This window comes from Columba livia, chromosome 5, assembly GCF_036013475.1.
Source record: "Columba livia isolate bColLiv1 breed racing homer chromosome 5, bColLiv1.pat.W.v2, whole genome shotgun sequence".
Lineage (NCBI taxonomy): Eukaryota > Metazoa > Chordata > Aves > Columbiformes > Columbidae > Columba > Columba livia.
In genome coordinates, this window is record NC_088606.1 from 41182291 (window position 1) to 41204655 (window position 22365).

A 22365-nucleotide genomic window follows, 5' to 3' on the forward strand; every position below is an offset into this window, starting at 1 on the left:
TTTAGAGCAGAACGAGGAGGAGAAAGAGCAAATGACCTTGAGATAGATGCCTATGTGTAGTACATAGTTTAACCATTGACAGTTACTACCAAGGGACTGTTGTGAGATCAAAGTAGAAACTTAGATATAGAAAAAAGGCTAGATGGCACTTTTCCAGATAATCTGGCACTCCAGAAAATCCTGCTTCAGTCCCTTTTATCACGCCTCAATTCCAGGATCAAGCTGTACTTTTCCATAAATTCCAGCTGTACCAGACCACTTCAGTGAACTGTCCCCTTTCTGGACCTGGAAATATTCTCCTGATGGTGTTTCTTTCTTCAGGATCCATCAGCTAGCTACACAGTTCCCAAAAGCTTGGATATGTGTCATGCATGAGAGAAAGTTGTGCTGTCTACTTTACTGGCTGCTAGGATTTATCATTAAATTTGTAGTATTGAACCTGCCACTCATTTTTTCACACATATATCTTAGTGAAAGAACAAAGAAACAGATGGAACTTGAGACACAGTGTCTTCTTAACAAGTAGGGCGAAGTCACGATATTTATTACTATATACCACTCTATAAGGTGTGGGTATTCCGAGTTATTACCAGTAGAGGGAGAATTACTGAGGAAGTGAGGTGTTCAAAATTCTATATATTTACAAAAAAATATATAAAATTATATTTCTCATTATCTCAGCAGAGCTCAATCATCAAGAGCCTGTAGCTTTTCTTGAAAGTCCAAGCCTTCTTCATCTGGCACTTGGCTCAGAAAGCTGTCTTCACTTTCTCAGGGTTACAGTTACAGTGCTGGCTCAGGTCACATCTAATGTCTTTTTTACTATTTTGTTTATCTCGCCTTTTCTCTCTTTATCATGCAGACTCAGGAGCAGTCACAGCTGAAAATTCTTCTGAGTCCTGTGTACTTTTATTGTGAATGGCGTCACATGCTTGTGTTTGTTGTTGACCAAAATTATTCCAGTATTGTCAGCCGAAACTGGTTCAGTAAGGGGCTAGTTTCTTTCAAGTCTCAGTAATCCCACTCCAGTGAAAACAAAAATGCATCACTTGGGGCAGGGATGATATTTTCCCTTTCCATGGTCAGTAAGCCAAATTGATCTTGATCTTCTTTCTTTCTGAAGTACAAGACACTGGTCATGATAGTCTTGGCAGGTCAAAGAGCAAAAAGTTCACAGCCATGTGCACACATGGGTTTTCAGTCATCTAACCTCACAAAACAATTACAGCTTAGTTTTGTATGTGTGTGTGTGTCCCTTTCTTTGGGGGTGGGAGGGGGAGGAGACAAGGCGGGGGTGGCAGTGCTAAAATGCCCTACCAGCTTCTAAGACACTTGTAGAAACTGGTTTTGACACTTCTGTTCCACTAATGTGGTTGTTTTTATCTGCAAAAGTTACTTAACTTCTACTGTCAAAGATGGAAACATTGCCATGTAGCTAATCTCAATGTCTAGAAACAGGTAGGGTCATTTGGGTTTCACAAATGAGGTATCAAACTACATGAGCTTTTGAAAGGGAGTAGTCTGGTAAGTGTCCTCAGAAAATGCCTAATATATACTGACAACAATAAGCACAGCCATTTTGATTTAAAAAAATGTGGCTAGAAAAGGAGAGGTTGTCCAGCTGTTATATAGGACTCTAATTTTTGAATACTAATCTGGGAGTATGATTTACTGCCCCTTGTGCTTCTGTTGAAATCGCACCCAAAAATACACTGGGTCTAACTGGCTGGTGAATGCAGGAAGGGGGGGCATGTGTTCTGCTCTCTCTTCTATTTCCTTTTAAGCCCAATGGCTAGAACTGGATGTTTGTGAAGACTTGCAGAGAACAACCTTCTATCTGTAGAAAAGTAATATAAAGTTTCTGATTTGTATGTTCATTGATTGACCCTAGAAGCATTTAGTATACATACCTTTGTGCAATAACCCATGCAGTGAGTTCCCCTGATTCAGAAAAGGTTTCAGCTTTCCTGTTCGGATGCATTAGATTTTTCATTCTTAATGAAGAAATTGTTCTTAATGTTAAGATAGTCTTTCTTAAAACTAACAAACAGTTACGCTTGTTGGATATGGAAAGGCATGACATAGAAAGAATTGGGAAGGAGAAGAAGAAAACTTTTGCTCTGCAGAGGAGGTTTTGGGAGGTTAATAAAAATAAAAAGTTGAAATTACAAACCAAGGGTTGAAATTATAGGTTTGCAGAGTGAATCTTGAATTCTCTTGCCTTAAGCATCAGGTTGCTTGCAACGCTGAACTTTCTATCCATGCAAATTTCTTAAAATCAAGTCAGAATCTGATAGCCCTCCCATACATGCTGATAAATTTTCACATCTCTATTTAGAAGAAGAGTAATATTACCTCATTACTTGAGATCTAGTTTGACATAAAATCAATAGTAAAGGTATTGCCAAGTTGGGCTGATCTGGAAGCCTGCTGCAATGATCCATCTGCTGCGAGATTGACAATGGGCTGCATTCCTGGTTCCATTAAAAAAATTAAACTGGCTCTAACTGGCTTCTGTCTGGATAGTGAGATGAAGCAAAGAAAGTGTAATTATTTACAGCATTAGAAATCTTGCTGCAGCTGGATCTTTGGGGCGAGGCCTTCTCTGAAGGGGAATACCTTGATGATGATGAGACTCCGTATACAAAGGCATTCTGGATGACGCAAAGCTGCTTGTCATTTTTACAGTCTCTGGATGCTTGCCAGCTTTTCCTGTGGTGTTATAAATGGAGTCAAATTTCAGTACTAGAGTGCACAACTAGGATGTGTCATGGTGCCTTAGGGCTCTGACTCAGAAGAGCTGCCAGTTCACACAAGTGGTTAAGACAGTGGCCTTGCTCTTCTACAAGACACCACAATTCTCCCAGCAGAGATGGCAGAAGGGACAGCACGTCTTTCTCAGCTGTGACATTTCAGAGGTTGGTTTATTAACTTAGATCACTGGTGGTTTTAATTTATTTTTATGTACAAGGCTATAAATGGCAAATTCGAAAGTATCTAGCTCATAAACCATGTAGGATTAAGGTGCAGCAGCTGAACTAGTCATTGTTTTCAACTGTGGAGCAGTAATCTCTTTAGTTCTTACTGCTAAATGTACCACTGTTTGTGAATCAGCAGCTGTGTGCTACAGGGTCCTGCACTCAGGGGTGTGATAACACTGGTGATGTGGTGATGTCTCAGCTGTGGGGTAGATTGCAACTTGGTGAAGGTACTAGAACTATGTCTCAGTGCTTGGAAGGTCTAGTATGCTTAATAGGTAGATTCAAAAGGTTTAAAGGCTGTCCTTACCTTCATTGAACCAATTTGGTTAAGGACCATTGATTTTTGCAATGGAGTGATGAACAGAGCTCTGTCATGTAGCAGAAGTGGTTCAGTTCTGGGGCAGTGCTGAATAGTCTCGGCTGTTGCGCCACAGTGTGGCAGGGGGAATATATTTGCAAGTGTATTTATATGATGTATATTTACGTGCTGGACATTCCTGAAGCTGCGCTGTAATACAGAATGAAAGTAAAGCAGTCATTGTCCTTTGTTGGGTAGTGGAGATGATGCAGTTGTAATTCAGGGCTGGACATTTCTGAAGCTAAAATAAATTATATTGAGCTGTTGAATATGGTATGATGGAACAGGAAACAGCAGAAATAGGATCACCTTGGTAAGAGGAGCTCAACTTCAGATGAGTTTAGGGAATCTGCAGGTGTTTATGTGTGTGCTGAATTTTTTTAACAACACCTGAATACCCTGCCTTTCGTCAGACTGATTTGAGAAAGGTACTTTGAAAATTTCCATTTGGTATCTCCAACTTTTGATGCCTAACAAGCTTCGTTAAAATTACATAGAACTATTTGTCTTTCTCTGAACGGCCACAAGTGCTGCAGTTGAGAAACCTTTGCTGCCTAATGGTGATGACTTCTTTTTGTGGTGTAATGTAATGTACCAGAGCAATCTGTATTTTCTATAATATTCCTTCTTTTCTTCCTCTTGCTTTGTAGACATACTCTAGCTTCTTAAGATGGGAGATTAGGTAGAAAATGCACAGAGAAAAAGATTCTCACACTTGACACAACTAAGAAATGTTCAGGGCCAGACACTTCCTTCCAGGACATACAATGTCGGTGTTAGCTTGAGGAGATCCAGAGAGTGAACAGAACATAACCTAATATGTGGAAGGCACATATCGGGGGGAGTGTCCAAAACTGGTGATAAATTAAGCCCCATTTTAACTTTAGAGTCATCCGGAATGGCGCGATCTTTTCAGCATTAGCAATAGGATCTGCTGCAAAGATAACCGAAAATGAGCTGGTTGGGCTGAGCATCACTTGTTTTATATTAACACCTGTTTGTTATGTTGGAGTTTACATTCATTGATCTGTCCCCCTTGCCGAGGCTATTACTCCTATTTGGTACAGTGCAGAAACTTCATGCTAGAGACCCCATGGATTCCAGTGTGCTGTGTGTATGTCTGATAGTTCTTTGTTGTCTTCTAGGATGAAATGGAAATACCTGATGGCCCATATTGGCCGAATAGAAAGACCTTTTAAAATCACCTTGCTGTATTCAAACTGTGGAGCACAAGAGGTTGAAGTGCTGGCAGTGGGCTCCTTGCAACTCAGGAACTGCTTTCATGGTATGTGGCAATACAGTCAGGTCTGGAATAACCAAATGCAGTCAGAAAAGAGAGCAGTATTCTCGCCAGAATTGATGAGTGTGATAAGGGAGTCAGTTAGATATGAGTTAAATGAAAGCTGAGTCTCCTCTGGCATTTCTGGCAGTACTTACCTGTCATAGTCATATCTGCATGTGTTTTATGTGTGTGCACACATGTGTATGGGCTCTGAAGACAGGGTTGAAGCTCAGAGTTATAGAATTGATTTCAGTGATCCTCTCTGCTTTCCAGATCTGCTTTGCTTGATCTTTCTATGAGAAAACAGGGCTTATGCTTCATCCAGCAAGAGGGATGGAAAAAAGTCTTTGCCTAGATTATTGTGGCATTTAATATTTTTCTTTCTTAAATAATCAAGAAAAAAAGACTACCCTGTGTCACCAAGGCTTTTTCCATACTGGGGCTCTATCTTCCAAATCTATAAAGAAAAATATTGATCTGCGCTCCATGGGGTATATTTGCTACTGCCAGGCTGATAACTTCTGTCTAAAATGAAATTAGTTGAAATGTTATTATTATCTCCAAAGTACTGAGTGCTCAGCTCAGAAATCCTCAGTTTTACCTGGCTCTTACAGTCCTGTTGTGAATGTCATGCAAATGATATCTCAGTAGCTGTGCAGAACCTTGTTAATGTCATTTAGGCTTCCTGGAAGTACAAGAATCTGTCAGCACAGGCAGCCAGCAAGTTGGAGACATAATCATCTTCACTTCCTGGTTTTTATGCATCAATATAATGCCATTGCCTCCACTTTGCAGACACTGTAGAAATAGCTTCGAATGTAATGTAAAAAGCTTCAAGTGTAAAAAAGAGAATTCTGGTTTCACAGAGCGGTTTCATGAGGCTACTTTTGATCATATTAGAGATTTAATTTTATTGCAGTCATTAGTCTTTTAATTTAACAAATGTTTTATTTTTAATGCAATGTGTTTTTTGACAGTCACAGAGTTTTAAGGGGATGCATGCAGCTTGGAGCCCTGTGCTAAACACTCAGTCCCTGCATAAGCTTATGCATGTACCCAGCACAACACAGTGCCATAAAGAAATACCGGTTTCAGACTGTACCTGGATTGCTGCAGAGGTGTCCTTTTCTCATTCTTCTGGAGCTGATTCCCTAACTTTTTCATTTTTTCCAGAGCAGTAATAGTCCCAGTGGAACTTCTTTACAGAGTTCTGCTAGAGGGGAGCAGGTTGAGAAGAGATGTACGGGCACCCTCAGGTCCGTAACAGACTGGTGCACACACACACATCCACAGGACAGGTTGGGTGCATTAGCAGTCCTGCTTTTGGTAAATATCAGACTTTAAAATTGTGTTCAGCCTGGTTGCTGGGTACCTGTACAGTCAGTGAAATGCTCCCAAAATGCAGCTGACTAGACTAGGTAGTAAAGTTCCTGCACAGTGAGCCGACTTGCTGGGACAGCAGATCTTTTCACAGACTGGATGCCACAGAGCTGGCACAGTGTTTCAGCAGCAGGAGTGTTAGTTAAGCCTGAGCCTCAGTAGGGCAGAGCAATGTGTCTGTCAGGACTGGAGCTAAGTGGCTATCTCTGCCTCCAGCAGCAGAGTGTCGTGCAGCGTGTCACAGCTGCACAGTCGTGTGTGGAACTGAGGAGCACAGCACGGTAGGAAACTGCATGATCCTTCATTAAAATAAATAACTGAAGATAGCACAAACACAGCAGAAGATAATGCGTGAGAGAGAAAGGAGCAATAGATTTGGTCTCAGTGAGAGCTGAGGTGATCTGCAGGAATGTCATTCTGGACAGAAACCTACATGGCAAAAAGCAGAGGTGAGTATCATTTACCACCCAAAGGACACTTTCTGAGGTGCAACACATGAAGGCTGATGCTCATGAAGGATCATACACATTCTGCCAACTCATCTCTGGGCTTCTTTTTCTTTTTTTCCTTTAGATAAAGAAAACCAAGATCTTTCCATATATGATAAAGGCTCCACCTTCCCCTGCCTTCATGGAGGCTGTGTCAGCCACCTACAAATCTGTGAATTCATCAGTGATTGCCCTGCCAAAGAACAGGAAGGACTGAGGTGTGGTGAGTATGTGGCATGGCACTTTGTGGGAACATTCACCCCATTAGAAGAGATAACTTAGACTGAAAAATAGGTTAAATTGATTCCATCTCTAGATTAATTCAGTATTTTGCCTCCTGAATTATTTTATGTTATTTACATTGTTTGGAAACCAAGATTCTCTTTGAAAATTCACCCTATATAGGATAAAGTGGATTTGGGTTTTTTTTTGTTTTGTTGTGTTTTTTTTGTTGGGTTTGTTTGTTTGTTTTGGTGTTTGTTTGTTTGTTTTTTCAATATGGCAATAAGGACCTCAATGACCTGGCTTTCATAGGTTCTGCTACTTCACAGAAAGGCAAAATCTTACGTACATGTTTGCAGCTGGGTGAGAAATTCCTTCTGGACTCAAGGTCTGAACCTCCCTTCAGTGGAAGGTGCTGATCATCTTTCTAGTGCCAGCCAAAAACACGGTCATAAATCTGTCCCTCCAAGATCCCAGTTCAGAATGTTTCTTGCACGACATGACAGGGAAATCCCCTGATTCAGTACATGTGGTGCTAAGAGGCATTATGTAGCTTTGTTGCAAGAACAGTGGCAAAGATCTGAAATAACCCGTTGATTCACCTTTCTTTAAGTGAACACAGAAAACTTTTTGATGTCTCTAATTTCATATACAGCAAGGCCTTTACAAACATATGGCAGTGATTTACCATTCTTTACACTTTGGGAGCTGCAGTTTTGCATAGTATCTAGAGCAGGACAGAACTGAAAAATCTCAAATATTTCCAAGAGCAAAGTGTTGGCTTTGTGAGGGTGGCTCTGAAAATAAAGAAATGAGATGTATAAATATTTCAATGTTAAAAAACTTTGTAGCATAGTTTGGTTAGCTTAGGCAACCACAATGAGTTGTTGCTGCCATTCATGTTCTTCTGTAATCAAGTTTCTCATATTTTTCTGCTTTTTCTTGTTCTCCATGGTAGACAGTCTCCCGGAGGGTTCACATTGCTCTTTTGAAGAGGGTCCATGTGGCTGGACACTGAATGAAACTGCAGCATCTCCTTGGTCTATTCAGGGTTTTAGTGAAATGATTCCACATGACTCCTTTGTAGGATCTACCTTGCAAGCCGCTGGTGGTAGGTTCCTCATAGTTCTCTCTTACTCTCTGTGTGTATATGTGTGCGTGTGTGTATGTATATGTATACAAGAGCCTTGAACCTAGGTTTTTAAAAAGGTTTTAAATTTTTTGGCATTGCCAAAAGAACTTTAACATCAGTGCTACCTATAAGAACTTCAGATGCAGCTAAAATTAACTTCTGAACGTGATTCAAAACTTTATATGAAACAACTTCTACAACAAAGTTAACATGAAACTATCAAAGACACTGATTCTCCTTCACCTTAAAAATATATATATATCTATAATGAATTTTCTTTCCTCTGTGTGTACTTTTTCCCTTCTTCTTCCTCTTACGAGCTGTGCAACTGCAGAGTACTGCAGTAGCAGCATGATAACTGTTGCATCACAAAGAAAAAATTGCCCAACACAACTAAGCAGAACCTTTGTAGAAACAAATTTTTGGAGACTTCTGCCAGACTCCGCCAGTGGGTTTGGAAGAGCATCACGTGTAAGCGTATCTGAAGTCCAAGTGATCATACACTTTCTGTGCCATAGAATACTACAATAAAAAGAGTCAGATAATTCCCAGAACTGTCAGCTTGGTAAATAAGGAGGGAGGCCAGACCCTCATGTGTTCAGGTTGAAAGTCAGAAGTGTTAGCACAGATGAGTCTTTCCTCACAATTCCCTGTCAAAGTGAAGGGTGTCCATATGAGTGTCCTCTTTGTCTCTTGAGAGCTTGTCCTTGGGAACAAAGACTACAAATAAGCTCTTCCAGCTCAGTGTTTGTCTCACGAAGAGTCATTGATACTAATATTGTAAGAATTAGGGCTGATTAGGAGTTCACTGTAGACTGATGTGAGCTCCTGTATGGGAAAATACTTGAGTGATGTCTGAGGTTTATGGGTTTATGTTCCAGGAACAGGTTTGGGATATTGACTTTTGTGCTGCTGAAATCTGCCAGAGTGATTATTATATCCTCACTAATAGATTTGCTCTCGAGCCGTGCTTGTCATCTTACTTACACTGTGCTTCAGCACACTGATGTTAAATTATTTCAAGAGACCATTAAAAAAAAGCAAACCATCATCTTGCCTTTTCTGACTCACTTTTCTGTTCACAGGACACTTCCTCTATCTGCGAGCAGACAACACTCAGACGAGGGCTACAGCCAAGGCTTACAGTACCAGCCTGCCAGCCAGTATTGCCACTGAAGACTACCAGGTATATTGCTCTGTCTTAGCACCTTTGTGGAGTTAATCTTCAGGCTGTAGGCACTGGATGCACAACCAGCTCATTCTCCACACTCTGCAAAACACTGAAAAGCAGAAGAGTTGGCTAGACTGCCTAGCTAGCTACTTGTTGAAAACTGCAAAAGAGACATGAAGTACATCTCCAGTAAGAGAAAGCAGGAGCCCCAAATCAACTCCTCTGTATGAAAATCTCCCCTGTCTAACTGCACCGACTATTCCTCTGAAAAGTACCCAGCACCTGAATTGTATGGGGTGGCTTTGGTTTGTAGGAAAGGGAGCTGGCTCTCTGGATTGTTGAGCCATTCAGTATACCTGCTGCTGAGACTTCTCTACAAAAAGTCTGCAGTACTTTTGTAGGAGTTAACAAACTTGACAGATTTACTGAGAACAGGAGTGTGAAGTTAGTAGACATAAGATTTTCCAGGAAAATATGAAGATAATAGACTTCTGTTCACATTCTTCGGGGATTTCAAAAGGTGAGGGCAATTTGGTCTGTATAAAATCACATAACCTGCCTTCAGCTCAAATCTCTACAAAGAATAAGGGGAGCTCCAAGATGCTTGAATTAAAAATATTAAATAATATTGTACTCACAGCACTTAGGAAAATTAAGCTACAAGTTTGAGCTGGGGTCCAGCCCTGCTAGAAGAAAATAGAAAGCTTTGATGCCTCCTAATCAAAGCTGGCAAAAAAATATAGTGCAGTTGCCAAAAATGTAACTTGAGCATTTATATTTATTTATAAATCCAGGCCAGGTTTGCTGGGTAGTTCCAACAAAATAAAACGTGCTTGGAGCTAGGTTCACAAAACCAGGAGGAGGGGAAGCAGTAGCTGTTGGCTGTAGTGTACAGGTCACACTGGCAAGGGTTTGAACCCACATTTCAGGAGCAAGGAACCTTCCTGTGGTTGTTCTTTCCAGCACGTGCCTGTGTGTGCTCCCTTTCCTGCTGATGCTCTCTGTAATATAAAGACCAGCTGAGGGCTCAAAGCTGTAGTGGAAATAGAAGTTCTCTCTTGCTCTGTGGCAAAATGGAAGTGGTTGCTCCAAAGAAAGAGGAACGAGTCCTGCTTCAAAATACTTTTTGGTCTGGTGATAGGGTTGCTCACCTGTCGTATGGGTGTTGCCTATGACTTGGAGCAAGTATGTGGATGGAGGCTTCCTGCCTCTAGACACAGCCTAATTCCTCATTTCAAGAGCATTTGGGGCAGGGCAGCTCTCCCTTTGGAGTGCTTTTGTGTCCTATGTAGTTGGCGCCTGAATGCAGATTGAGCCGTATCAGTGCAACACACTGACCTGGGTGGTTACGATGGGAATCCTTCAAAGATTTATACTGTGGTTCAAACCCTTTCACAGGAATCTTTAAGCTGGTGAGAACACTGAAGAGGAATGCATTTAGGACTGTTTTTCTGCAATAACCTAACACTAGTGGAAGCATTTAATGATAAAACATTTCTGGAGTTTAACCCTGTGTTCCTCTGCTTTACTGCAGAGATAACAAGGAAACTAGTCTTCTCTCACCCAGATGGTGTCTGAGGCCATGGATATTGCTGTCAGTGGCTGGAGAACAGCTGCCAAACAGTGGTGCCAGTCAGGGTCTCCACTAAGAAAATTCTGTGCTAGGAAATGATGAGCCATACACAAGCAATGGGGGCCTTAGTGGTGTGCATGATTAAACAGTTTGACCCAGGATCAAGTACCCAAGTAGGGGAGAAGTAAGTACCTTTCCCTTTTTTTCACAGATTACCATTCTTTTTCTCTTCTTTTCTGTTACAGATCCAATTCTCAGTGTATGTTTTTGGCAGCTACAATGGTACCATCTCCTTCTCTGTCAGGGAAGAGATAAAGGGAGCTCCAGTTACTTTGCCAATGTGGGAAAGAGCAGGGAGCTGGAGTGACCACTGGTTTCTCATCACCTTACCAATGCCAGTACTTCAGAACCGGTAAGACCTCTACCAGCAGTGTCCAGGGCTATCTCTGGAGATTTAGGAATTTGTGACTGTCTTTGTTGTGAAGCATCTCTTTCATTCTTACCTTCTTCCAGAGCTGTTTCTATGGAAAAGATTACAGGAGCACTGCAATTCTTCTTGCTGAGCAAGTATTCTGTCACACATGCATATCTTTGTGCACATACAGAGCCTAGCTCAGCACAAGCCCTCATGGTGTGTCTGCACTTCCACGCAGCCTCAGACAGTGCTCAGGTGTTGGCAATAGCAAATGTCTATACTAGAAACTTCTACCAATTTGAGAAAGCCAGTATAGTCACAGTGGCAAAGTGCTCCCAGTAGAGAAACAGCTCTATTAGCATAGCTGCACTTTGTACTCTCACAGTAAAAACAACCACGTGAGTCAAAGGAGTGGTAAAATCACAGCTGCACCAGTACAAGCCTAGGACCTGCTGTCAGTGCAGCCAAGGCAGCTGGAGATCATTCATGGCCACATCACTGATGCAACAATCTTGGGAAAAGACCGTTGCCCAAATCAGCCTTGCACAAAAGTTGTCACAGTTTTAGATGTAAAAATACAGCATGACATTGGTTTTCAAATCTAATTTTGATCAGGTACTTTCCCTACCTTACCCACTGTCACTCCATCTCAAACCATGTAGCTGGTATTGGCAGCTGGTTATTTTGCACAAGACAAATGATTTTAAATTGCTTCAATCTGGTTTTCTGCATCTTCCTCAGGAACACCAGTTTCACATGACACTTAAGACAAAAAAAATTTCAAAGTCTATACAGAGAATACTATAAATGGAAAAATATCTACCTAATATCGGCAATAAATAGTGTCTCAAACTGCAGGAAATAGGGGGTGTGAGTGGATTACTTTTAACTTCAAAGATTCTCTGCATCTTTGTGTAAAAGGCTAAAGGATGTGGATCTGAAAGTCATAGCAATTCAGACCCAAGCAGCAGTAAAATTCAGAGAGAGAGAATGTTGTTCCACCCTCTTTCTAGTTTAATTTATTTATTATCTTTGGTCTTAGCATTATCATGTGTTCACCATAAGCCCCTTTGCCATGAATTATTCCTTTAGGTTAGGAGAAGTTTGCATGCTAGCTATGTATTTAGTGTTCTAGTCTGACACAGTCTAGAGCCCTGTGAATTAGCATCTGTTTAGTTCTGCCTATGTACAGTATGACCAGCGAATTTGTCCAGAACACCTCTTTTCCCCAGGCACTTTCATGTGGACCTAACCACTGCAGAGTCCTAGGGGCTCTTCTGAGGTATTTAAGACCTTCTGCCTCCTCTGTTAATACAGTCCCTTATGCTTGTTTTCCGAAGCCTCCAATTTCTGCACCAGCCCTCCATTCTGAAGGGAAATGGATGTTCTGTGTCAGCAGGGAAGGGACAGCAAGAGGGTTTAAGGAGCACTAGCCAGCACTGCATGAAAAAAAATTGGTGTTCTAATACTATAATGGTTGAAAGAGTTGATCACTTAGACAAAATGAAAGGAGTAGGTAGGCCATGCATGTGTGTATTACGACAGTCTGTTTCCAGTAGTTCTGCCTTGTTTGACTTCATGTAGCGTTTTGTATGCCATTTTCAAACAAATTTAAAACTGATGTGGCACAACAGTGACAATCACTGGGGGTGAGGCTGGAACTGTTCGGTCTAGCAAGGAGACCTGTGCTACCTGTGACTAACAGAAGTAGCACGTTGTCATTCACTGCACTGATCTAGAACAGAAACAGAAGCAGCACACACTTTGCTGGAAGGTGGTGTAGCTATTTGCCCCAACTGAGGAAAACCCTGGTCTTTGACCCTCCCAGGACACGGGCTCCATTCCAGGCCTCTTGCCTTGTTCTGTCCATGCTCTGCTTCTTGTTTCCCCTCTCACCTGCTTCTATGAGCACTCAGTGCCTTTCTTCCTTGTTTTCACATATTTGGTCTCTTTTCTCTTTTAGGCTTCCATTTATGAACCCATTGTATCTGTCTCATGCTTCCAGTCATAACTACCCTCTCTGAACTTCTCCCAGACCTACAGTAAAGATTTATTCCCAGTCTTCTTGTTTGACTGGCTGTTTTTCTCTGTCCATAGATCTCGGATCCAAACCCCCTGCACACCAAGTCCAAGCTCCCCTGGGATCTTTACCAGGGATCTCCCCAGCCTCTCTGATATGCCACCTTAGAATCATAGAATCGTTTTGGTTGGAAGGCACCCTCAAGATCAGAGAGTCCAGCCATTAACCTAACTCTGACACTGAACCATGTCCCTAAGAACCTCATCTCTATGTCTTCTAAACACCTGCAGGGATGGTGACTCCACCACTTCCCTGGGCAGCCTGTTCCAATGCCTGACAACCCTTTCGATGAAGCAATTTTTCCTAATATCCAATCTAAACCTCCCCGGCGCACCTTGAGGCCACCTTGTTCTCTCTGTATTCCGTGTAGGCAGCTTTTTTCTACATTTGGCCAGGATCAGCAAAAGAAAGAAGGGTTGGGGAAGAAAAAGTGTATTCATTAATTTGGAAGGGCAGTTCTCACTTCACATAGCTGAAGCAGGACCCGACACATCTCATAACAGCATGGCCATGGATAGTACGATTTAACCCCAGACTTGAAGATATACAGGGGTGAAGAGACTGCAGGATTAAAAAAAATAATCTACCAAGCATCAAGTGTCAGGGATTTTAAATCTTCAAGGACGTTTTACTAAAATTTGAATAGATTCTTATTCACATGGAAAAAAGCTCATCCCTGCCATGTGATGCGTCCTTGCGAAGTTCAGATCCCACTTCCAGTACCGGCTAGCGCAGAGCACTTAAAACGATGTCAGCAGTTTCAAGCACATCCAGAATGATAAATCCCTGCATTGCCTCATGCTCAGCACTGGCAAAACATTTTGACTACTGGGCAAGTCATACCAAAACAGATAAGTTCAGCCTAAATTGGTCTAAGGTTGGTAAAGTTACAAACAGTTGTAAGTGGAAGTATACAATGAACATGGCTGTACAATCCTAGCACAGCTAAGTATAAATCTTCATGAATTATTTTTCTGTATATTTGTGGGTGCTGGTAGCTTTCATTGGTAATGAAAACTCCAGAAATGCTGCTCTTAGGGAATTTTTTAGTCCAGAGTTTGGGCTGGCATGTCTTTTTCCTGTATCCTGAATCTTCAGCAAACTCCTGTCCTTCTCTTGCTGTATGAAAGGGCTGTATTTTATCCTGGTTCCTCAAAGGGATGATAGCCAGCAGCAAAATGGGTGGGCGGGTACAGATCACACAAGGAGAAAGGGGAAACATGAATTGCAACACAAATAGTTGCTGTAGCAGGACATGAATGGCTTGATGGGGCCAGAAGGAGAGAAGCCTTAGCATATAGAAAGAGGAGACCTTGGAGTGGATGTATAAGTAGCTTTTAGCAGCAGCTTCCTCCAGTGAATTTATTTGTTAGGAGAGAAGGAAGACAAACTACACAGTTTGCCGATCACCCTCCCAGTTGGGCATCTAGCTACTTGGAAAACTGCTTCTGATGATCAGCTGGCAAATTCACTCACTGAGTTCACAGACACAGGGAAAAAGGCTGCTATCAGAAGAAAATCAGACAGGCAGAAGACCAGACATCATGGAGCTGAAGAGTATAATATGCTGGCCTCAGCAAAACGAGCTGAATGAACAGGAACACTGGAAACCCCTCTGGCTAACAGAGCACAGAGTTCAAAAGGCAAATTCCTCCTATTTTCTCAAGTTATGAGGAAGGGGAGACATGCAGAGCCCAGAGCTTATGAGATGTCTAGTCCCATGCACTGGGAGGGGATGGGGGATGTCATTCCCCAGGCTCCCACTTGTACACATCTGGAGCAGAAATCTACCTAGTGACACAGCACCATGGACCCTCTCCTGCTCTGACTCCATGGACCAGACGCAGCAGGTTGACCTGGCCAAGGGTACCCTACCATGTGGGTTCTTTAAGTAAGGGGTAGGCTCTGTTGCTCTGGGTCTTGGAAGAGCCCTAGTCCTGGGCTCAGGCTGCTGTGACTTTCTCTTCCATCAAATGGCTGGGGGAGTTACTGTCTTGTGTCAGTGGAATTATGTACAAGGACTGAAAATGCGAAAGTGTTGCTAAACCTACTTATAAAGAGGCAGGTTTTTGTAGGAAAGAGATCTAATGGCAAATTCCCCTGCTGACCCCACAGCTAAGAGAGTGGTTATTCAAGAGACCCTTGATTTGCATTTGCTCCACCAACACTTATTCCCAGAGTGCTCAGATTCTGGAGGTGTGAATGCTTTCATTTAGCACAAGGGGTCATTCTTGAGTGGAGTAAAAACAGTTTATCCCTAAAGATTTTGATGCAGCTATGCAACATTTTATTAACTCTGGATATAGATCAACATTTGGCTGGTGGGTGGAATACGCACACATGCTTTATTGCCACTAATCTGGGATGAGTGTGTTCCTAGACTGAATGATTAATGTGTTAGGCAGGTTAGTGCTTGATCTCTCATAAATCATCGTTGAGCTTCACCTGTGACAGCAGTAGGGATCCTCTCCATATGCATTTAATAATGGACTGGACATCAGGCACCTGTTTATTTCTGAAATGTAATGAAAAACAATTCAGTACTGTCCATTAGAAGGAGATCCTTCAGACCATTTTCTTTCCTGTTTGTGAATTCAGAACATGGCAATACACGTGGGATATGACAGACCTCCCAGATAAATAACTAAACACCTGGTCATGGTGGAAAAGATGAGACAGCCCAGAAAGCAAACACTTCAGGGAGTTATGGATGAAATTTAAAATGTCCTGACCTTCAGCTGAAATGAACTCATGTCACCTCGTTATGTTACATTGACTGAGTTTCAGGCCTGTTTCCTGTCTGTTTGGATATTGTTGTTCTGTTCAGTTTTTATTCTGGCTATCTCTTTGGGAATGGAAAGAAGGACATTCTCTTTTCCCTCCCCTTTTATACATGTCTAATTCCCTGACTGTTTATAACAGTTGAATAAGGATGTTTGTGTATAACTATTAGTAAGGGACAGTAACTTGTTTTTCTACATATGTGTGCAGATAGTAGGGCAAGTAGGGGTCTCATTCTTGTTTCCCTGTGAAATCTGGCATTTTATGAATGTTGATTGGTCTTTACTAACTGTTGATGTGTGGTTAAGATTTCTAGCAAGCCCTTTTGGCTGCCGAGGAGGGCTTGTCTGGAGGAAACATTCTAAATAGTGATGATCATAATGCGATGATAAGGGAACATTCTATTTTTAGGGTGGTTTTGTTTTGTTTTGTTTTCCCTCTGCCCCTTTGTCTGTCTTCTCTAAAACTTCTGTCTTATTGCAAAGGTTTCAGCTGCAACTCCTGGCAACCTGGGGCTGGAATTCCCACGCTGACATTGCTATCGACAATATTACATTTGGACTGGACTGCTTCACTGAGGGTGAGCCACAAATGTCGTAGAATCCCTTAAGGAATTTGAGTAGTGTAATCAGCATTCCACAAATTTAGGACACACATACTTTGTTCCCCCCACAGAGTGCACATGGATCATTTATGTTAGCTTTTGCAGCACAATGCCATTTTATCTCAGACCTACTGAAGACTGGAAGGAGAGGCAATTTTATTGTGTGTCAGAGTCTCCTCATGCTCTTTTTTTCTCTAATCTGGGATATACTGTATCACATAGTTGAGATCTGTTGCTGTGTGTCTTGGCAAGAAACACTAGCCTTATTCCTTAGCCCCTAAGTGGAAGGATTACATCACATTGTTCTTCAGCAGTCCCCGTTGACCTATGCACCCTGGCAATTGATAGCTGAAGGGAATTTGCTGAAATCAAAGGGGAAAGTCACCGCATTTTAGTGGAGGAGAGGAAGAAAATGGAGGAATTAAGTTGCTCTCTGACAGCAGAGCTTAGATTATTGCAACAAGGTTTTTTTGCCCTTCAAGGAGGTACATCAGCTGTCACTGCCAGATATACAACAGGTGTGCTTTCCTTTGCTTTGTTACTGCAAATGCGGCTGACCATAATGTATTCCACTGAAAAATGGAACCACTGTTACCCTCTGAAGCAAAGAAGTGGAAGGAGGTTGGATACTTGGACCACTTGCGAACATTAGAAACTGCCTTCTTTTTGATCCTGGAGAAAAGACCTATATGCTCTGTTGTAAAGGAACTGGAGAATATGCCGCACTTGAATTGTGGCTTCTGTTGCAGACAAAATGTGCATCAGTGGTCCTGTGCTACCTTTCATGTGTCATCACCCCCAGTATGCCAGCATTTAAAGTAATAACACATCCCTGCAGAGACTAGCTGTAGCCTAACATAACGTGGGAAGGCTTATGTCAAAACAGACGTGTTAAAAGTTCTTCATCAACAAAAGCCCTTTTCCCTTCTCACCTTTCTGTGATTCAGTCTCCTGTTCTCCATCTCTTTGTTCTGTGGGCACTGAAACCATGCTTCTATAAAATGCTGAGCATGCACATTTTCATTTGAAATTAAGAGGAAGAGATGTTCCTTGATGGTAATGTAGTTTGCTTACTCCAGCTCCATAAAACCCCTGGCTCCCAAACCCTTTGAGTCCTCCGTGTTAACACTTTGTTTTGAAATCTTATGAGGAAACTGAAGGGAGTGATTCCAGATGCTCTTGTGCCAGCTGATGTGTGCCCAGCTGCTGGAGTTTACTGCCCTCCTGAGAGCAAATACAGCCTTCAGTTTACACACAGACACTTTGCTGGCTCTGGTATGGGGACGTATCCTCCAGGAAATAGGTGGGGTCTAGTTGCCACTGCAGCAATATTATCAGAGCTTGTCTATTAGACTGCCTGAATGACTCAGTATAAATTGCACTGATGTCCAGGAGCAGCTGCCACCTACCCCATCTGAGATGTGTGACTCATGCACAAGACAGACATTGTGAAGGAAACATGTTTCTTGGAAGCCTTACACTTGCCACTGTTCCTTGAATCCTCTTCGCAAACTGACATTTTCTCGCCTCTGAAAGCAACCCCCTTGCATTTGTCTTCTCATGACTTTAATTCAGTTATGTTGCAGAGAAGCCCAAGAGCTCTGCTGTGTTTTCAGTAATTAAATTATTTTTCCCTGACAAGGAGAGGTTTCAGATGTCAGAGATGGAGCCAATTAAGTTCCAAGCAGTGAATTCTTCGCATGAGGGCAGCAGGAAGGATGTATGGCAGGAAGGAAGAATTTGCTGCTTGCTAGTATGTAAATATTATTTTCTCCATCTGTTTCAATCCTGTAGTTCAAATGCTCTACCAAATCCAGTGCAGACTCTGAAAGCACTGCTTGTCTGTATGCAGTCTGGGAAAGAAGGTGAAGTTTTCCATCTATCTCAAAACCGAGAGGAAAGAATCAGTAAGATTTATGAGGAAAACAAGTGGGTAGTGAGGGCAGCTCAGGGACATCAACAAGCACGAAAACCAAACCAGCCGTTGTTTGGATGGCAGCTGCTGGGCAGTGACAGATGTTTTCCCTGTGAAAAAGGTGAGATGAAACCACATTCTGGTTCATTGAATCACATTGTAAGTCGGGGTCACAAAGCAGATGACATGGGTCTTGTTTGTTGTGAGAACTTTTAAGGGAAAGGCATAAAGATGTTTTATCATTTTAGTGAACTTTCATAGGAAGAGGCCTGAATTTTGAGTGTCTAAATATGGAAACATGGCCTGGCACGTCATATAGAATGCTGAATGTTGTGCTCCTCAGTGTTTATGTGATCACTGCTTTTACTATTACCTTTTGGTGCTCCTAGCATTATATTGTTCCAATTAATATCACAGGTCTGTGATCTATCAAAGTGCACTCTACTAGGGATTACATTTTGTTCTGTGCATCATTTACAATCTCCCAGAATACTGGTTTATAAATGGCAAAGCTGTCCAAAGAGAGCTTTTTTGTAGCATACCTCTAGTTCTTGACTTTGGAGTCCCCTACCCAGCAAATTCTGGTTCTGTTGACCTACCAGTCTCCTTGATTGAGGTGGATGGTGGGGGGTGGTTCAAGTCTCATTACTGCCTCATTTAACTGATTTAAGAAGGTGTTGACTAGAAATGCAATAGATCAACCAAAGGGATGGGGAAGGGGGAAGCTGGTGCAGCTTCCTTGTTCTCTGTCCTGCTCCAGGATGATCTGGAGAGGCTTCCAGGAATACTCCAACCTGCATCGGTAAGGTGGGATGTCTGAGACCATGCATACTTTGAGGATCCTGTGTGGCACCTTACGCTGATGAAATCCTGGCTCCAGGCCCACTATATATATTTTTTTATTACAGTCCCAGAGGCAGATAAGTAGGAGTGAGTTACTTTAGCTCTTTTCCTACAGGAGATACCCTGTATCTCTTTTACACTTGCCTCTGTCCCTTTTCAGTGTGGAAAACAACAGAATTAGCTAAATCTTGGAGAAAGGACTTCTGTGCTCTTCATATGGTTCTGATATAGGTACACCTTAAGGTGAATTAGGTCTTGTTCCATTCAGTCCACTTACAGTCAACATGTTGGCTGTCAGAGGAGGAAATGGAAGCTAAAACAGGCAGAAGCACCAGCCCCTGGATCCCTGGGCTACGTTATATTTGTAGAAAACGCCACCTTACAAATTCATGTCTGACAGCGCATGAAATATCAGCCTTCTAAGAGTTAATGGCACATGCGGACAGGGTGATGTTCATCTTGTCTTGCAGCTTATCTACTGCTGAACACGAAGGAGACAGAAACTTTCTTCCAGTGTGTAAAGTTTTGAGACTGTTTCAAGAAGGAGGAAAGATTGTTTGTTTAGAAACAGGATTGCCTTAGGACACTCCATTGGAATGCTGCAAAAAAATCCATGCAGGCACACAGATTCTATTGTAGAGACTGATTTACATTCATTGGCTCTGGCAAATATACCTAGGTTTCTTGTACATCTCTAAGTATCTTAAACCGTTGCGACCTTTGGGATTCATAATTCAGTGCAGGCCTTGGGAGATCAAGCATCTCTTCTGGCCATACATTGGCTTTTTCATTTGGTTTTCCTTCTTGTCTTTGATCCAGATCAGTTGTTTGAGGTTAATTTCATTTTTTTTTCTGGCTTGAGAACTCCATCCATTGAAGTTCTCTGTCTCAGCATGACCAAAATGTGTCAGGACAAAGCTCCCTTTTACTTCCATGCATCAATGTGCTTTCAGTCAGGCCTGAGGGAATATTCTCAGGAGTAAAAGCTCAGCAAGGTCTCCATGCTTCAATTAGTTATTTGGCCTTTCTGACACAGCTAACAAGGGTGCTAATTATTGCTATTTAGAGCAGTGGCTTCATGGCAGAGATAATTGTCCAGCTGGAACTGAGTGCGCCTCTTTTGAATGGAGCATCAAACAGCTGTTAGATTCGCACAACTGGAACAAATTGAAATATTTGTAATGTTTTTCAACTGATAAAAATGTTCAGTATTAAATTAACAGAGGGCTCTTAAATGGAAAGAAGACTCTCCTTTTTCTTATAGATATTTTCCAATCAAAGATCTGCATAAAAATGGGTAATTTAACTATTGAAACAAGATGCTTGCAGATTATAAGGCAAGGGATCGGTTATTACTTTCTCCTGTTGTAAGGCAGCTTTGGTTATGTGTGGTGTTCTTGATGCATTCAGATGCTTTAGATCAGCAATTGCCTTGAAATCCCTCCTCTCTCAGAAAGCCCTAATTTTTAAAGGCCTGTTCCGCTGGTCAGAAATGTAGTGTTTGCTGTGTGTTTTCCAAAAACGTTTGTCCAAAGATTTACAGCTTGTGTCAAGGGTATACTGCAGTTTCTTAACTGTGTGTATTACTGAGACTTGCAATTTTGTTTAGTATTTTATTCTCTAAGAAAGGTTGGAGGTGCTCAAAATTGATTGCTGAGAGGGTAGCAGTTAGGCTGGTTTACCTACCATGACACCATTCAGAACCAAAGATAACAATTTTTGCTTTCACTTTCCTTTACACCTCCATTCATTTAGCTGTCCAGAATTGTCACCTACCCCTTTCACCAGCAGAGCATCAATACCTAGTACCTGTTCTCACACACTATGCTTCCCCCAAAGTCTCAGTGCAATTTGCTGGCCAAGGAGCTTATCCTGCTGGTGAGCCTGCATGGGATCACACAGGGAGTTTGTGTTCACGTGAAATCCCACTGACTTCAGCACAGATGCAAGTAGCTAACCCAAGAGACAGGCCTAAAAGAATAATAAAAAAATATTACTTTTTATAACACCTTTTATGACAAAAGTATTATTTACTTATTTTAACAAAATTGTTGTACTTGCTTCATTCATGTGATCTTTATATTTTGCATCTCTCTTTTCTACCATCCTCCCACCTCTCTCGTCCGTTCTACAAACTACTACAGGAAGACAACCAAATCATTTTGGTGGGAAGAGCCAATACCCACGGGAGATTAGTATCCTGGATGAGCATCTTCTGAACCCCCTGGAAGAGCCCTCCCTCCCAGGTAGATCTTTCAGTACTGAAAACCTATTTCTTGATGATAAGAGGTGTCTCCCTTCCCATCCTTTGTTTGTGATCTGCCTGCCCTATAGCAACAGCACAATTAAATATAAACTGTCCCAAAAATGTGGAGACCATGTCAGGTAGTCTCTGGCGACAGGGCAGCAGTTTGTTGGAGCCCCTCACTGGTTCTTAAAGAGCAGAACTTCTTTAAAGAAAAGCAAAATCTCTAAGTAAAGAAGCTTTAAGTAAAAGCAGAAGCTGCCTGAGTCAAATTCAGAGTGCACAACATCTGGCCCAGGAGAGAAAGATGTAGACCACTACAGGAAGCTGGGGATAGACAGTTTTACTGGGACTTGGTGAGTGGTGAAGCTGAACATAACAGGTGGAGAATAGGGGTGTAAAGATGAAGGTCCAGGGAGCAGAAGTAAATGAAGATCTGTAAATCCATTGAGGAGAAAGACTGGATTAAGAACTAGGAGGACAGGGGACAATAGGGACCAGTTTACTGATACCAGAAGAGAATGCCACTCTGAGGGACAGATGACAACTGTGTGGGTGAGAAGAGCTGCCTAGAGGGCCTGAGGAGAGGAGGTTGTGCTTGAGGCTGCTTTGCTGTGCACAAATACCTGTGCATGACTGCACCACCTGCTGAAAACTGTGTCCACCTGAAGTGAGACAATCTGTCCTGCTGTCAGTTCCTCTGTTAGCTCAAGGGGCAGAGATTTCTGTAATCATAGAATCATAGAATAGTTTGGGTTGGAAGGGACCTTCAAAGCTCATCTAGTCCCACCCCCGTACAATGAGGAGGGACATCTTCAACTGGATCAGGTTGCTCAGGGCCCCATCCAGCCTGACCTTGAATGTTTCCAGGGATGGGGCATCTACCACCTCTCTG

At 42.1% G+C, this 22365-nt stretch overlaps 1 protein-coding gene across 1 annotated transcript in view; it reads left to right on the forward strand.

The window, feature by feature from the left end:
* Positions 1–22365, forward strand: part of LTK (leukocyte receptor tyrosine kinase) — a 96297-nt gene that overhangs the window by 49673 nt on the left and 24259 nt on the right. Inside the window, exons 5-11 of the mRNA XM_065064598.1 lie at positions 4485–4624; positions 6575–6712; positions 7670–7822; positions 8929–9029; positions 10833–10999; positions 16349–16443; positions 21370–21471. Of these exons, the coding sequence (XP_064920670.1) occupies positions 4485–4624; positions 6575–6712; positions 7670–7822; positions 8929–9029; positions 10833–10999; positions 16349–16443; positions 21370–21471 (896 nt within the window). The remainder of the gene's footprint in view (positions 1–4484; positions 4625–6574; positions 6713–7669; positions 7823–8928; positions 9030–10832; positions 11000–16348; positions 16444–21369; positions 21472–22365) is intronic.